General features: G+C 36.8%; 1 protein-coding gene across 1 annotated transcript in view; it reads left to right on the top strand.

Moving 5' to 3' along the window:
- LOC124613730 (matrix metalloproteinase-14-like) overlaps nt 1-18167 on the top strand; it is a 123495-nt gene extending 105328 nt beyond the window's left edge. The window contains exons 10-11 of the mRNA XM_047142451.1: nt 3524-3645; nt 14070-18167. Of these exons, the coding sequence (XP_046998407.1) occupies nt 3524-3645; nt 14070-14185 (238 nt within the window). The 3' untranslated portion in view covers nt 14186-18167. The remainder of the gene's footprint in view (nt 1-3523; nt 3646-14069) is intronic.
- The last annotated feature ends 433 nt before the right edge of the window (nt 18168-18600 follow it).

Below are 18600 nucleotides of genomic sequence, written 5' to 3'. Positions count from 1 at the left end.
GTTACGAGCTACGTGACTGAAATATTGTGCAATTACGATGCTGATATTCGGCAGAACACCCGACAACCCAAGATGTCATTAGATCGCCGGGAAAGCTTGAAGAGTTACAATTTCATGGTTGTTTCTAGACTGAGTAGGCGGATGTTTTTGATGTCCTGTATTGCTATTATTGCTTGGGCTGCATGTTCTGTTGTATGTTTTGTGAAGCATTTGGCTGTTGGTTGCAATGTCCTTCTTAGGTATTTAAAGTCTGATGAGATTTTTATTTTTTGTCCTCTGATACTGATTTCTGCATTCTTGGGTGTTTTGCCTCCTTTTCTGAAAATTACCATTTCTGTCTTTGTTATATTTATGTGTAGTTTGTGTTCACTGCACCATCTGTCTATTTGCTCAATGATTCTCTGCAGCTTCTGTATATCTATTGAACCTACGGCTATGTCGTCAGCGTATGCATATACATACACATCTTCTTCATTTTCTCCAATTTGGAGTACTTCTTCCGTGGCAAGAAAGTACAGCAAAGGGCTCATTTGGTCACCCTGTAAGACTCCGTTTGATTGCAGAATGGGGTTCGAAAAAGAGAGGTTGTCTGATATTGTAATTAAGTTGTATTCGAGGATTGACTTGATTATTCTTGCCCATACGCTATCTTCTCCCATTGTGTTTTCCAGTTTTCGGACTATGAGCTCTCTTTCCAATAGGTCAAAGGCTTTGGTAAAGTCTATGAACACTGTGTAGAACATTTGTTTCTTTTGTAGCGCATCATCGATGTTGTTTAGAAGAAGCCTGACTGCCGCAAGTGTTGATCTTACAGATCTGAAACCCATTTGTCGTTCTGGGAGATTACTGTCCACAGAGGCTTGGATTTTTTGTGTTATTATCTTTGAAAACATCTTGAATTGAGTATTTTCCAGGGCTATGCCTCTGTACTTGTTTGGGTCAATTGGGTCTCCTCTACCTTTGTAGAGAACTTTTATTGTCGAGTGTCTCCATTGTGTCGGAATTCTTCCAAGTTCCAGGCATTTGTTAAACAGTTTGGTCCATATGTGTTGGAGGGCCTCTTTTGCATCTTTTATATGTTCATTATATATGTTATCAGGTCCTGCTGCTTTCTTGTTCTTCAGTGCTTTTATTACTTCTTTCACGTCATCTTCATTTAGGGGTTCCCATGTATTGTCTTTTTCCTTAGTTTGATGTTGTTTCTCTTTCTTTGGGGGTGTTTTGAGTCCTCGTTTGTTCAGTATCTTACTGAAGTGGTCTTCCCATTCCTTCAGGTCTATATTTGGTGTATGAGCCATTTTTCTTGGTCTTGCTGCTACGTATGTGTCTTTCTCTGCTTCATCCGCTTCTCTTTTTGCCTCCCTTTCTATGTATTCTTTTTTCTTCTCTTCTATTAACTTTTTGTAGATTCTCCTCTCTTCTGCGTACAGTTTGTATGTTTCCTCGTCATGCTGGTTTCTTAGTTTGTGGAGGGTTCTTAGAACAGTGTTCCTTTTGCTGTAGCATTCAGCATCAAACCACAATTTGGCCTCCTTGGTTTGGGGATTGTTTGTATCACTGAATTTTTTAGGAGGTCTTCGATTTGGTCTGTTGCTTTTTCAAGTTCTCCTTCCTCTATGAAAGTTTATATTTGTGTTAATTGTTCTTGCTGGTTTGTTAATTTTTCTATATCAGTTTTTCTTTGTGTGATTTGGTGGGTCTTTCTTGCTGGTGGTGACGTGACTATATTTATTTTTATCTTCATTGGAATGTGCTTTTGTATAGGAGTAATGGAGTCATGCCATATTGGTTGAATACTTCCTTCTATGTCTCCTCTTGTTAATGCGATATCAATGGTGCTCTTCCCATTGTGGCATATGTATGTAGGTATCTGTCTATCCTTAAGTAAGGTGAAACCATCTTCTTCTAGGGTTTCAACGACTAGTTTTGTTTTATAGTTTTCTGTGTCTATTCTGCAGTTGAGATCGCCTGCAATAATGGTGGGTTTGCTGTCGCATTGTTTGATGAGTGTGACTATTTCGTCAATTATTTCTACAGCATTTGTGTGTGGTTTAAAATAGGCTGCAATTATATTTATGTTTGCCGCTTCTATTAGCATACTATTTTCTTGTTTTATGATTTTTTTGGTGGGCGTCATCCAGGGTTTCAGTAGGATAGATATTCCTCCCATGGGTCATCCTCTTTCTCCCTTCTTTGCCATTAGGTGATAATTATAGAAATCTTTATGTTGCCAGCTGTCTATCAGGAAGGTTTTTGTTAGAATCGCAAGATCCGAGTTTTGCAGAATGTCTGTTGGTGTTAGGTTAAGAGCACTTTTTACTCCCTCTGTATTCCACAAGACTGCTTTTATTTCTTGCTCTTCTGGTTTTCTTCTTAGTTTAGTTGAGCTCTGCTCCCTCTTCCATTGATGGTCTTGGGAAACGAAATCGACATACTTTTATGTTTTCTGGCCAGAATTCTGGTTCTAGAACAAATGATAATTAATTGAAACCCTCAGCTGCCAACAGGTGTTACAAAAATTTGTACTGAAAAATGCTCTCTGATTCAAACTGGTTGAACAATTTAAAATAAATTATACAGCAGCTTCACAAGTTAGAAAATGTAATTTCAAAGATTTATCAAAAGCTGCAGAACACAGTCAACATAAACTATAATGAGTTAATGTTAAAAATCAACGAGAACAAACTTAAGCAAATAGCATGTGTAAAATTTCTGCTTTTCCACCTCCATGATAGCTAAAAATGCACAGCACACATCTGTAACATAAGTAGTAAATTAAATTTAAATCTGCTGTGCATTAGAGAAGTAGGCCAGATTTGTTTATACTGAACTCCTTAAAATGTTTTACTTTGCACTCCCTAAATCAGTTATGTCATATGGAATGAAAGTATGGGGATGCTCAGTAAATATAAAGAAGGTTCTTAGCATACAGAAAAGGGTCCTCTGTGTAATGACCAATGAGAAAGTCCAAACTATATCTGCTGGCCAAAATTTGAACAATAAAAAAATTGTAAAAACTAAATTGTAGAGTACACTTCATAAATGACATTTTACTGGTAAAAAGACAAGGCATATATGCAGTAATACAATATGTGTCAATTGTAAGACATCTAATGGCTGAATAAATAAAGAAATTCATTACAGCACAGATCATCCTATACAGAAGTCAAAATGGGCTCCAGAAAAATAAATCCACTACTTCAGTAGCACAAGAATTTGTTGATTATGTACTACAGGCACATGACAGCAAAGTGGCTGCTTGTGTCATTTGGTGTATAATATGGCTCACTTCACATCTCTGAAGGCTCTCCTTCATAGAACATGATACATAAATGTATGAATAGTGCTGTAACTGGTACTACACTGCTATGCCGTACAAGTCACAGTTCCTTATTGCCCTGCCAAAGTTATTGTCCATACCATGTTACCAGAACCAACATTTTCTTTGTGTTTTGAAGATCATTAGAGTATTGAGATGAATGTAGTTCATTAACAAGACTGAACACCTTACTTTGTATTTCAGTGGCGATCAGTACTGGAGGTTCAATGAAACTACCAAACTGATGGATCCAGGCTATCCTAAGAACATCAGCAGATGGAGGGGAGTTCCCCAGAACTTAGATGCTGCTATGACATGGACAGATGGTAAGCTCAATATTAACTGAAGGTATTTTTTTTAATTGACAAGGCAAACTGAAGTCCCAGCTAGGACAGTACTTACACCCCAGAAAGAGAGAGGTAGATCAAGACAGTAAACCTGTATGCTCTGATATTCTTGCAAATAAAGTGGTACCACATGCTAAACATTTAGCAGCAACTAAACATTGATCATCACTTTCATTCAACAATTCTCTACACACACTTTCTATGCAAGCATTTATTCACAGTATATTGTGTGCTAATCAGTTTGTCTGAATAAACCACTAGCCATTTGAATCTCAGTGCTTCAGTGTCATATTTCATTATGTTACTCATCCAATCAATGTTTATATATTAGAGGATATGTAATTTGGTTATAGCCATTGAGCATACATGAGTATTTAAACACACACGTGACATGAGAACACGCATACGCATTGCATCATCCCTGCTCAAAATATTGTCACGACAATAATTAATAATAAAATTTAGTCATTTGAGGTTATTCATTTGCAAGTGCTTCAGGGGAAGACAAAGCTCATTTGTAAGTCTGATTTCGATTTTAGAACCACAAATGTCACATTATAATCAATGACCTTTATTGTGAAATTGTTGAAAACTGCCATCATTCACCTCTGCTCACTACAAAAAAGTTCTAAACTCTTTCTGCTGGAGTACACTGCAATATGCGAATGGAAAATCTTTAAATAAAATTTGAACTTCACATATAAGTTTACTTGTATATTCTTCTAAATTCTTTACTGGTGCTGCACAAAATTAACTTCCATACATTATAACAGATCTCATTGAAAACTAAGTTAATCAATAACTCCCATGCAAACAAGCTGCTGAAGTATATAACTTGTTTTAACAAATTTAACAAATACAAGTATTATTGATGGTAGTAACAATGTGGAAAGGATAGATTGTTACTCACCACATCTGGTGATAGACATAATTAGAAGAATACTAGAAATATTTAAACTTTTGGACAACATTCTTCCTCAGAAGTAAAGCTCTAACACAGTCATACATTGGCAACAACAACAACAACAACTACTACTACTACTACTACTACTACTACTACTCACACACTCATAGCTAATGTCTCCGGGCACCAACACCTGACTATGACTGTGTCTGACATGAACAGCAATATGCTGGCTTGGGTGGTGGGGTAAGGAGGAGACGTGGGGTGTGAGAGTAGGGTAGGTGTAGAGAAAGAAGTTACTGCTACCTTGAGAGAATGCAGGAATATGTTGGGGACAGGATAGAGCTTCTAGGTGTAGCATCAGGAGGCTGTGCGAGGGATGGAAGTGGGAAAGGGAGGGGAGAGCTGTAGAGAGGATGAAATGACTTTTAAGTACATTGGTGGGATAGGAGGTATGTGTGTATACTGTAGTGGGAGTAGGGGAAGGGGCAGGTAGATGGAGGACAGACACTAGTGAATGTTGAAGCCAAAGGTGCTACGGGAACAAAGCATTTGTTGCAAGGAGAGCTCCCTCACATGCAAGCCAGGAAAGCTGTTGTTAGTATGAAGAATCCAGTGGCACAGGCTCTGAAGTAGTCCTGAGTGGTACTGACTCGTGAGGGGAGTGCTCCTTTGTGGTAAGATTGTAGGTAGGGGGGGGGGGGGGATGGTAGGTGATTGGGGAGACAAGCAGGGTTGCCACAAGTTCTGGAAATCAGGGAATATCATGGAATTTAAAATGTGTCAGGGAAAACAGGGAAATTTGAAAAAAAAAAAAAACACTGGAAAAATCTCATTTTTGTCTCAGTAGATGAAACAGTTTGTTTACTGATGCTGGGCACAACTGAGTACATGTACTGCTTCCCTACTCCCTCATTTTTACTGCTTCTTCCCTTCCTATCATGTCCCTCAGCTTCCAGTCAGTGCAGCCACCACTTTTTGCCACTAGCCTATTAGATGCCAAGGAGAGGCAGGGAGCCATGAGGAGTGGTTTGTTTGGATCTGATTCTCAGAGACTGTTGACACAGCAGTCGGTCACGGTGGTCACATGTGCATGAGTTATGTCTGAGTGAATGTGTGTATGCTCTTGTACTGCTGTAATCTTTTTAAGAAACTTATGGCAGTTACCACCACTTCCCAATGTATGTATTTAGTCATGAGTTTCATAGCTGAAAAACCTGTGCACTATGAAACCAATGAAATTTATCATGTTCACAATACAAGAAGGAAGTGTGACTGCCTTTGTGACTTCAGAAATCTAGCCGATGTACAAAAAGGTGTACAGTATTCCAGTACTAAAATAGTTAACTCATTATAAAATAACATCAAAAGTTTGTGCAGTGCATTATTTAAAAGTAAAATGTAGATGAACTTACTTGATAAGAGATTTTATTCATTAAATGATTTTTTAATAGATATATAGACTGTTTTTGTATATATTGTGATTGTTTGTTTCTTATGTATTACTGTACAACATGTGCTAATCCATGGATTATAACAGCACTGCTGGAAAAAAAAATCACTACATGAAGAAGAAATTGTGTGATATAAATGAAAGTTGGTAGGTGCATTTCTACATCTAAAAGATGATGTCTGTTCCAGTTTCATACTTGTTGCATAAGAGTGGTGCTAGTAGCACCAATATGAGGATGCAAATCAGGTTTGCTTTAAATACACATTGTTATGGTTGTGAGAGCTAGTTATCTTTGCTATTGGATGTGGTGAGTTGATGTTAGTTAAGAATGCCTTTAAGGTGACAAAGACATCGTTATCAACACCTCACTGAGTTTGAATGAGGTCGTGTGGTGATAGGGCTATGAGAAGCTGGATGTTCCTTCTGCAATATTCCAGAAAGACTTGGCAGGAAAGCAGCTGCTGTACATGATTGCTGGCAGCGGTGGTGATGGGAATGTACAGTTCCAAGAAGACTGGGCTCCAGGCAGCCATGTGGAATTACCGAGAGGGTAGTCCATTGTGTTCAGCGTATGGCTCTCATGCATTGTACCACATCTGCAGCAACAATTTAAATAGCAGTTGACACCACAGTGACACAATGAACTGTTACACATTGGTTACTACAAGGACAGCTCTAAGCCAGCATGCATTCCACTGACTCCAAACCAATGCTGTTTGCATCTTCAGTGGTGTCAAGCAAGAGTTCATTGGAGAGCACGGTGGAGGTCTGTTGTGTTTTCTGATGAAAGTTGGTTCTGCCTTGGTGCCAGTGATGGCCATGTGTTGATTAGAATGAAACCAACCTATCTGTATACTAGACACACTGGATGTACACTTATAATTATGGTCTAGCATGTGATTTCATATGAGAGCAGGAGCACTCTCATGATTATCCAATGCGTACATTGTATGTCAGTCTGGTTATTTGACCTGTTGCACTGCCATTCATGAATATCATTCCAGGGTGTATTTTGCAACAGGACAACTCTCACCTGCATACTGCTGTTATAACCCAGCATGCTCTACAGTGTGTCAACATGTTGCCTTTACCTACTCGATCACCAGATGTCTCCAATTGAGCACATATGGGACGTTATTGGACAACAACTCAAGCATCATTCATGAACAGCATTAATGACTCTTGTGTTGACCGACCAAGTTTAACAGACATGGAGCATTGTCCCACAAACTGATATCTAGCACTTTTACAACACAATGCATGTACGCTTGCGTGGTTGCTTGCAACATTCTAGCAGTTACATTGGTTGTTTATGCACCAGCATTTCTCTATTGCAGTGGCCTTTCTCACACTTACATTAACCTGTGATCTTACAATGTTAATAGCTTAAATATATTATATGTAAATTTAAGGTGTAGGAAGAGGGGGGATTGGAGGGGGGGGGGGGGGGGGGGAGAAAGGAAGGAAAATGGAAGGGTTTACTGATGTCAGCTGCATCGAGAGACATTATGCAGACTCGCAGACTCAGTGGTGATGAGTGAAAATGTGTGTCGGACTGAGATTCAAACCCGGGATCTCCTGCTTACTAGGTAGTTGCATTTACCAATGCACCATCCGGGACACAGTGCTATCGCAACTGCAACTACACATTTCGTGGCTGACCCACATTCCCACCGAGCACCACCTATCTGTAGACCCTGTCCATTTCCTCCATGCTTACCACTATGAGATTCCCGCAGAATGTCAGATGCACTTGTACATCCTCATTGGAGAAGGTGTATCCATTGCCCATCCAGGCAAATCAATTATATGAATGTGAGGCATCTGTTCTTTTGGATAAGTCCAAAAGAACAGACACCTCACATTCATATAACTTACACATGTTACAAATATATTCCTGAAATGTCATTACTCTACAGTAATTATTTTTTGATGTTTCATTTTCTTTCCCGTCAGTTAATTTTGATGTCTTTTTTTGTTTTGCTTTTGTTTCTTTCTAGTGCCGGCTGTGGTGGTCTAGCGGTTCTAGGCGCTCAGTCCGGAACCGCGTGACTGCTACGGTTGCAGGTTCGAATCCTGCTTCGGGCATGGATGTGTGTGATGTCCTTAGGTTAGTTAGGTTTAAGTAGTTCTAAGTTCTAGGGGACTAATGACCAAAGATGTTAAGTCCCATAGTGCTCAGAGCCATTTTTTCTTTCTAGTTTTATGTTTCTAATTTCTCTACAGCTGTTTTTGTTAATGGACTGTACTTTCCCTGAGAGACATTGTCACATTATCATCATCCACATCTACTGTTTCGAGCCCCTGACCAGATGTATTTAGATCAAAGCCTCTTCATGGTTTCCTGTCTTCCAGCTATGTTTCTCTCACCACTCTGTCCCAGTCTTCTCCTCTCGTCATCACACATTCCTTTCCTACAGCAATTTATCTGTCTTCCAATTATCCTGTACATCTCTTCCCATCATGGGCCTGCCTTTTAACCTGCCCACACCATCTTAATCTCATCCTTTCTGTGGTCTCATGCATGGGAACACTACCTCATTCCTTACTCTGTCTATTATAGTAAGCTTCTTTGAAACAAGCTTGTATCCTGTTCTGTTGCCTTGCCATCGTTACCCATATTTCTGATGCATATGTGTGTACTGCATGCTTGGCGTAACATTTGCTTACTTCTTGGTGGCACATCCTTGCTCCAGACCAGGCTTCTTACACTCTGCAGGGACCCATGGGCTTGAATGGGGGTTTCATTAATCTCTTAATCATCCCCCCCCCCCCAACTATCTCCCAAGGTACTTGAAACTTTTCACTTTCTTTAGTACTTGCCCTCTATATCCAGCAACTTAATTCCACTGGAACAGGCTATGAAGGTCCAATGATACCGACTGGCCACCATGTCATCCTCAGTCTACAAGCGTCATTGGATGCAGATGTGGAGGGGCATGTGGTCAGCACACCGTTCTCCCAGCCATATGTCACTTTATGTGACCGCTCTATATCTAACACTACTCTCCTTGTATTCCTTCTTGTCACCATCATTTCACACTTCTTGCATTAAATTTCAATCCATGCTTGTTACATATTCTATGTAATTTAAATTTATATAATTTTTGCCTCATTCTACATTGCAGCAAATCACACGCATAAAAGTATCAACGAATATTTGCACTAATCTCTATATATAAAAGGCAATGCCCTGACTGACGACTGATTCATTATTTCCCAGCCCAAACTGCTGTAGGTGTCATTTAAAAAAGGACTTTTTGACATTTCAACCCTAAGGGGGTGAAAGAGGGGATGAAGGTCTTTTTTTTAAAAAAAAAGAAAAAACGTTGCTATTAACGCAATTTTGCTTTCTTTAGTGTATCATAAAGAACTACTAAGGTATTTTTAAAGCTAAATCGAGGGACATTGGCATTTGACATCATGGTTACAAATAAAAAAACAAAAAAACATGTGTTCCAGTGCTTTTGGAAATTGTGCATTTAAGGGGTGAAATAGGGGATGAGATTTTTTTATGAAACTATTTTATTATGAAAGCGTTTTTAAAGCCAAAACTATGAAATTTTAAATTTGGCTTCTCAGTTAGAAAAAAAAAGTAAGGAAAAAAGTACACGTATCACTGTTTTTGTAAATTCTACACTATGGAGATGAAATGGTGAATGCAAGTTTTTATGTAAATACTTCATTGTGTAACCATTTTTGATGCTAAATCTAATAAAATTTGTGTTGGGCTTCTCTGTTAGAAGAGAAACATATGCATGCCACTGTTTTTGGAAATTCAATCTCTAAAGATGTAAAATAGGGGATGAAATGTTTTATGAAAATATTTTATTGTGAAAGTATTTTTAAGGCTAAATCTTTGAAAATTTGTGTTTGATTTCTTGGTTAGAGATGAAAATTTATGTGTTTTACTGTTTTTGGAAATTCAACCCCTGAGAGGGTGAAATAGGGTCAGACTGATTCACTGACTCATCATTGCCCAGCCCAAACTGCTAATTACATAAATATGAAGTTTGGAGGGTATGTCGATCTCATACTGTAGGTAGCATTTAAGAAGGGATTGTCTGACATTCGACACTTAAGGGGGTGAAATAACATATGCAATCCTTTTTGAAAGTATGGTATTTCACTACTAAGGGAATTTTGAAGATAGAACCATGAAAAGGGGCGCTTGATTTCTTAGTCAGAAAGTAAAAAATATGTGTTTCAACATTTTTGGAAATTCAACCACTAAGCAGGTAAAACAGTGGGTGAAAGATTTTTGGAGAATAAATAGTTACTAAGGAACTACTAAAGAAGTTTTAAAGTTACATCTATGACAATTGGTATTTGACTTCTCCACTACAAATAAAAAATATGTATTTTAATGTTTCTGGAAATTCAACCCCTAAGGGAGTGCAATATGGAATGAAATTTTTTAAGGAAAATATTTCATTACATTAAAAAAGTTTCAAAGTTAGATTTATGAAAATTCGTGTTTCACTTCTGGGTTAGATATAAAAAAATATTTGTTAGGGGGTGAAAGTTGCTATGGAAATATCTCGACAAGATTGAAAAATTCATGATTAACAAAAACTTTGGACTCCAGCTACCAGAATTACTTTTTGGTCAGAAGTACATTCGAAACAGACCATGCTTATATGGACTTAAGTAACATGGAAAGCTTAGAAGCTGTTGCAATTTGTAAACAACATACAAATCTGTTTAAATAAAAACAAAACAAAAATCTCTACAGGTCATACAGTCTACTTGGGTGAAGCAGCAGGCACTAAGCTAGTGAAAAATAAAAGTCTCAAAACAGGTTTTGCTGCATCTGCTGTGATGTTTCCTTGCTTCTTTATCATAACATTAATTGGTGAAGTAGCATTTGTTTGAAATCTATGATTTCCTATTACTTATTTTGTTCACGTTATTATTTCTTCATACTTGCCAGTGTTTTCTGATTGGACTTCATTTCTAGAAGTGCTGCAGTTATTGCTGGAAGTTAAGAGTACAGTCCAATATCCAAATTCTCAAAATAGACAGAGGATTCTCATAAACAATATGTTATACATTGCACTCTTGTTCATAGTGACCATGCATAACAAGATTAGCTTGTTGTTTGGAACATCACAAATACATTAAAACAGACTGTGTGGCAAACGTTCTGTCTTGGTTAAAAGATTCAAATTGAAGTTGCTTGTCTCTGTGGCATCATTGGCATTGTCACAGCCATTCTTGTTGCATGACTCACATCAAATCTCCAAAGCAGGATCCAACAACATGGAATTAAATGCCCAACCAGCAGGTGTCGTGAACATGATATGATTTCTATCATGGTCTTGGATTGCAGATATGCTGCATCCACCCATTCCAGAATGCTTACATGTAAATAAAACACACATCCAAACAGCCAACTATACTAACTTATTACTTAAATAAACCTTTTGATGGTAACAATCATCAAAGAGATATATTACACTGCAGATTCCTCCCTGTAGGTGAATGACGTCATCACTATTATGAAACCCTAACAAACAATGAACAGTTTAAGTTAAAAACTGGTTTTAATCTTTTTAACTAAAAGTATTGACAGCTTGTGTCTATTTGATGCATAATCACAGTTATAATCAGATTTCATTTGTAATAAAAATACTTATTCATTTTCATAAAATGTGGAGTGCTCCACAATGAATTATAAACCATTAATCATAGGCATTTTTTTGCCTTAAATTTGTGAACGTGAAACCCCTGATAACAAACATTTATTATCAATATGGATCATTAAACAGTTTTACAATATCTCTTTATTTTCATAAAATGTGGAGTGCTCCACAATGAATTATAAACCATTAATCATAGGCATTTTTTTGCCGTAAATTCACTTTGATTAAGTCTCTTTACACCTCACCAGGCAATCATTCTCCTGCTGTGAACGTGAAACCCCTGATAACAAACATTTATTATCAATATGGATCATTAAACAGTTTTACAATATCTCTTTATTTTATCCCATGAAATCTTCATTACTAGGAGCTATAGTCCAGTAGCCCTTTTAGCCTAATTGTCCATATTCCATTTAACCAACTATATTTCTTCAGGCCTTACTAGTCACACTCACAACACTTTTGGAAGTCACTAGGTTGTGCTACACCTCTGTAAATCCAACATTCAAAATAACCCAATTTTGTGGACTAAATTACCCAAACTTCACATAGAAAAATTTATACAAACACAACCGTGTCACTTCTCAAAACAAAAAAATAAAGCTTTCCGTAGAAATAGTTTATTGACTGGTGCAAGTTGTTATAGGAAACACAACTTCCCTTGTTATGTGGCCAGTTTCCTCATCAGACACTTTCAGAATTTGTTAGACTCCCACTGAACCAGAGCAGTCACTTGTTTTGGACAATTAACAACCATATGTTGTTGGGCATTCTACAGTCAGCTACTTATCTTTCCAATCCTGAAGAATAGCATACAAAACTAGACATTTGTCACTTTATTATTTGATCTTTAAGTTAGTATATGGAACAGATTAACAAACTCAAGTAAATTCATCTATTTGGCTTTTTGGGGGAAACTTGAAAGTAATGCTATCTATTTACGTATCAACCATCAAGAGACACCTATTTCCATAGAAAGACTATCTCTACACCACAGTTAACTCCCCACAGAGAAAGTGTCCCTATTCATGTATCCTCCTCTCTTTCTCAAGTATAAGTCATCATTTTTCTATAGGTTCCCCTGTCCTTTCCAACACACCATACAACAAACATACATACAGATGAAGGTACAATATCCTGTTAACACCACTTACAACTCTACCTTCTCCTTCCATACAAATATATTTAGGTAACATATTCCTGTTGTATCCCATATCTCACCTACCTCCTGTGCTGTTTTCAATGTACTCCCCTGTACATAGTCATTCATTATATGCCTATATACTACTGTAACTCTGAACACCCTCCCATTAAATGTTTCAGCCATCCTGTCTGGATGATAGCCCATCATATTTACACTTTATAGCTAAGGGTATACACCCTTGATTCCTTTGTCAAAAGTGACAAGAGCTAACAGCCAATACCAGTCAGAAGCAATAATTCATCTAGGTTCTGCAGCCTATCTGCTAGCCAATGTTTGCTAATTTCTGTTGTTTGCCAAATATGAGTGTAATCCTACGTTATTCATTATATATAATTACCTCATTGTGTGTGCATTAGTTTTCATTTGCTTATAAAGTATGGGATACTTAAATGTAATTACAGTTTTAAAGAAGGTAGGTAAAACAGTAAGAGAATTCTATACTGAAATCTAAAGCTGAAGATATACAGCAGAAACTCAGTACCTAGCAGGCATCAATCTGCTAAATTCACAAAGAATGTGAAATTATCTTCTTACAACATATCTTTTGATCATGTCTATATAGAGTTTTTTTTTCTTTTCCACTTGAAGGGTCTATTAATAAAATAGTGTTTGGATGTGGGAGCCCTATAATTTTGTACAGAACTTCATAACAATGGAAAAACTTGTTCATTTCTTTCATTAATTGTGAACTAGAATGAAAGATTTCTACTATCACTACATCATTGAGTCTAAAATTTTGAAGCACGTGCTTTTAGATTATGTTCTTGCACTCAACATTGTGCTTATTGTTTTAAATTCCCCTCTACCTTTTCTTGTAAATCATTATTTGTTACCTCTTTTTATATTTAACAACAATAAACCACTTGGGTAGTAGGCAGCCACACCAAATATGAAAAATTGGTATGCCATTATAATGCACAGATCATCTGTTGATAACTTGGAATACTGGTGGATCAAATCTTTGGACGAGAATGGTGACTATGTTGAAGGGTACTGATTATGGATGTTATTCTACAACATATTAGTATAACTTCCTATGCAATAAAGGTAGCCCATGAGAGTACACAGTTTCATTATTTTTTAATCACTCACATATATTTCATCCTGGCATAAAATACATTCTGGTGGTAAAGTTAACATTCTTGCTCTGTTACTTCTACTGAATATTTATTAATCCAAATTCAATTGGTTCTACAGGTCTTACTTACTTCTTCAAGGACAAACTATTCTGGAGATTCAACAACATGCTAATTAAGACTGATGACCAGTACCCACTGCCTGCTCCAGCAACGTGGTTCGGTTGTCCACCATAACCATTATTTAAATATGATTTAAATGCAGCTTAATATATTTTGTTGTATGTAGGAACTAGAACCACTAGTTTCCTCACACTGTTTATAAGGATATGTGTAGTCAGATTACATTTTGAAATATTACACATATTTCTTACACGCAGCTATAATGTTTGACAGAAGAAAAATTTGCCAGTAGCTTCTTGTTGTAATAGTAAGACTCATATAATTCTCATTGTTAAGATACATATCATACAAAAGACTGAACTTCTAGATGTATAATTGATGATACTGTCAGTAAAGAATTAAGGACTGTATTTGCTTACAGGCAGTTTTGTGTATAGCATTTTGGCATTATATGAATGTAAATGATGAAGTAGATGCTTAGCCATTTTCAGTGTTGTTATTCCAAACACTTCATGAGAATTCTGAAGTGTGTGTCAAAAATTTGAAGGCATCATTCATGAAGAATGTGCTAATTCAAAAGATATATTTCAGCGTCCTGGTCCTTATCTCTCTTTATGGATAACTGCAAGAAACAAACACAAGTAAAGTTGGAACATTAGAGGTGAGACAGTGCTGGAGATTATTTCTGAAGTTCATATTCAATAGAAAAAATTCACAAGCTCATTTTATTGTAGGGCAGTTTATAAAAAAAAGATTGTAATTCTAAAGTGTAAAATTAAAAACACCTTCAACCCTCTATACTATGAATATAATTTGTTTATGCAACCAGTTTTGGTGTTTCATGACACCATCTCTAGGCCCCCTGACCAATGTGTAGGAGGAATCCAACCTCATATGCAGCTGAAATGGGGGCCAATATTAAGTACCTGATATCCATGGATTTCTAGTTTCAACAACATGATACCTTCATTTATCAGTTAAGTCTTCAAGTTGTTTTTAATTTTACATTTTATATTGAACTGTCAAAATCTCTCAGCTATGTTGTACAAAGATGCACTTACCTATTCCCATTTCATATACAAGAAATATAACATAGCATCTAACGAACTAGTCTTGTGGATGAATAGTGATGTATTGTCGTCAAATACTAAATTGTTTGTATTTGTTACAGCATGTAAACAGACCAGTGTAATTCCTAAGGCAACTTTGTTTTGACAAAAAACATTTCTGACAACAGACATGAAACTCATTCAGTGTTATAGAAAATTAGAATCCATTTCCACAAAATGTTACAGGAGCTGGATGTGGCTGTTGTTTAATTGTTGTTAAATGTAATGTGAAACGACATTCTTTTCATTGTGCCTCTGGAAAATACAAACTAAAATCAAACAAATATATAGGTGTAGTCAGTATTCCTACATGGTAAGGATTACATTCTAATATCTGTGTTTAGTTGTAAGACAAAAGTCTTAGGAGGAAGTAGTGTAAATGTAAGTGTAGTATAGCAAACATGTCAGCTGTATTGCAGCTAGTTACTGTCCACTGTGTGTGATTGAACTGCAGTATTCTGAAACATTAACTGTATTTGTACTTAGGCAACTACTTTACAGTCATTGTATGATTCACTTTGTGGTTTAGGTAATGCTGTGTATCTTAGATCCATTGTTTTTTGATATCTGATGTAACACTACAGCTAAGTTTGCAAGATATTTGTAAGAAATCAATGTTCTTTTTAAATTATAAATTTACTTATGATCTGACTGAAAAGCATTGAGAAGAATAAATACACAATAGTTTATCAACAGCAATAGATGAACTAGTGGAAGCAAAGAATGACCACACAGTCTTGGACAGCATTAAAGCATATTGATAAACCACTGTGTATTTGTTCTAGACATAGTTGTAAATTAAGTACTGATGTTATGTTATTATTATTATATTATTATGTGGATTAAGGGATGTGGTGATATTTTCAAATTTATATCAATGGGTGACTGTAGCAAATGAAGATAATTTTAATAAATAAAACTACACATTGATCTTGCCAAAAGCTGAGAAGTGACTTATTCTTCTGTAGCTTCTTCGGGTCTTAAACACAGTATCCTGGCCTCCTCTGGGTGCTCAATACATTATGATGAACATTGATGGCCTTTACATTAATGACCAATCTTTGTCACACACTCCATAAATGATTTATCTTTGAGGATGGGATAAGTGTGCTGATAGCATAAGCAATGTGCAGTCTACCCCTGCTTGTTACTGAGCCTCTGTCTGATGTAACCAACTGCACTGACAATCATGGCACTACATGTGTATTTAGTTGCTACCATTAACATCACCTATCAGTAACTGTTTTGTGTTCCTGCTGTCTGTCATGGTGTGAAATTTGATATTTCTTTGACACATACTGATGTTCATGGGGATCAATATTGGGTTGCTACAGTTGTTGTTCATGTAGATAAAGACAATACCAAAAGTGTTACCACAATGTTGAACTATCCATCTTGAGATGTCATCACCTACAAGATTTTAATGCTATCCGAGACTGTATGATCATTTCCTGTCTCTGCTAGTTCATCTGCAGTTGTTGATAAACCATTGTGTATTTGTTAGATGTAGATGTAGATTAAGACCTGATGAAATGTTATAGATTAAAGAACATGATTATATTGCCAGATTTACAGTAATAAAGGGTTGTACAAATATTAAGAATAAAAATATGAATAATGAGCCATCGTTCTTTCTTATCAGTATTTTAAATTTTGCCACTCTTCTACTTATTTCAACCATATTCCGTGTTATACATTGGCTGAATGTTAAAAACAAAATGAATATAAACATAAACACCTAAACCATCATAATCTGACTGACAAGGATAGAGTGGAACAAATGTGACTTATGTGACTGTGAAGCTGCATTGTCAGACAGGTAGCTTTGTTGCAGTATCTGCAACATTGCATTGAGTAGATATCGTTATGTCGAACAGTATAGATAGGAAGTAAGATGAGTATCTCAGGCAAATAAGGAAAGTGTCCGTGGATATACTTTACTGGGGAAACAATAAACTAATTTAACAACAGTAGAGGAGAGTAGTCTGGTTGTAGAATGTGCAACTAGCTTCCTGGCATCTTACAAGAGTCTTTACTTATAGCCCCATTTAGACTCTCTTAATAATGACGTGGTTTTAATGCAGGCCATCATTCTTTCTCAAGAACTGGCCATGAGTTTGTTTGACTTCTTGATAACAACTGATCTCTCTTTTCAGCTGGAGGGTGGTCTATTTAAAAAAACCTGAAACAGTATTGATACTGTTGTGATCATCTTAGCTACATTACGTATCTCTGAGCAGCTTGTTACTTTACTGTGCAAAAGTAGCCTAAAATGGCTGTTTCTGTCTGACAACATGTAATGTGAATCATTTCAAATCCCTGAAGGCTTTTCTTTGTGGTTGAACCCACAGAATAAAATGTGTGAAAACAATGAATGAACAAATAATTGCAATAGAAACAGTCATTTGAAACTAGATCACTTACTAAAACTGAAAGATATTTGTCATTCTCCTTCGCTTCTGAGACTTTGCATACACAATCCCCCCCATAGGAAAATAGCAGAATGACTAGCTAGATATATGAGGGTTGCCCAGAAAATAATGCACCACATTTTTTTCTCAGCTAAAAACAATGCTATGAATGCAAAATGTTACGTATATATTATTTGAAGTCTCCTGAACGAGCATGCCAAGTTTCCGTCATTTCTGACAGATAGCGAACCTGCAGGACAGTTTCAAAATGTCATCTGTAGGTGATGTGTGTTACAAGCAAAGTGCCATCACTGGTTTTCTCACTGCAGAGAAAGAAACTGTGGGAATATTCATAAATGCTTGTGTAAAGTCTATGGAGCATCTGCTGTTGACAGAAGTACGCACACTGAGGCTGAAGTCATCAGAAGGCGGTTCAGCAGAGCTCCATGATTTGCAGGGTTCAGGGAGACCATCCATGGCTGTCACACCTGACATATTGCAGTGAGCTGATGTCGTCGGCAGTTGGTGCTGCATCTGTCAATCAGCAAAGGAAGTGAAGCACTGGCTCCACCATCAGGACAATCAGGACAAGGATTTGTACCGACAGGGCATACACACCTTTGTTTGAAACTGGAGGAAGGCCACAGAACAGCATGTAGATTATGTGAAAAAATAAGATGTGTAGATAAAACACCATTCTTTTATGTGTGTAATTCTCATTATTTACAATAAAGAATTGTTGAAGAAAAAAAAATGTGGTGCATTACTTTCTGGGTAACCCTCATATTTACTTCCTTCTTGTAGCTCTCTGGGCTTCATTTTTGGTTTGGTCTACTTTATTAAAGGTTTTTTCAGTTGAGATGTGAATAGATTAAGTGCAGTCAACTAGAAGCATATGTGATGCACTCTGTTGTCAGCCACAGTGCCTGATGTACCGTTGTGGATGTCCTTGGGGCTTTTTTTCTGGCACATGCAGTAAGTAGATGGGCGTGGACCCATGGTTCACACA

Source organism: Schistocerca americana, chromosome 1 (genome assembly GCF_021461395.2).
Source record: "Schistocerca americana isolate TAMUIC-IGC-003095 chromosome 1, iqSchAmer2.1, whole genome shotgun sequence".
Lineage (NCBI taxonomy): Eukaryota > Metazoa > Arthropoda > Insecta > Orthoptera > Acrididae > Schistocerca > Schistocerca americana.
This window is presented reverse-complemented; position numbering and strand designations above follow the sequence as displayed.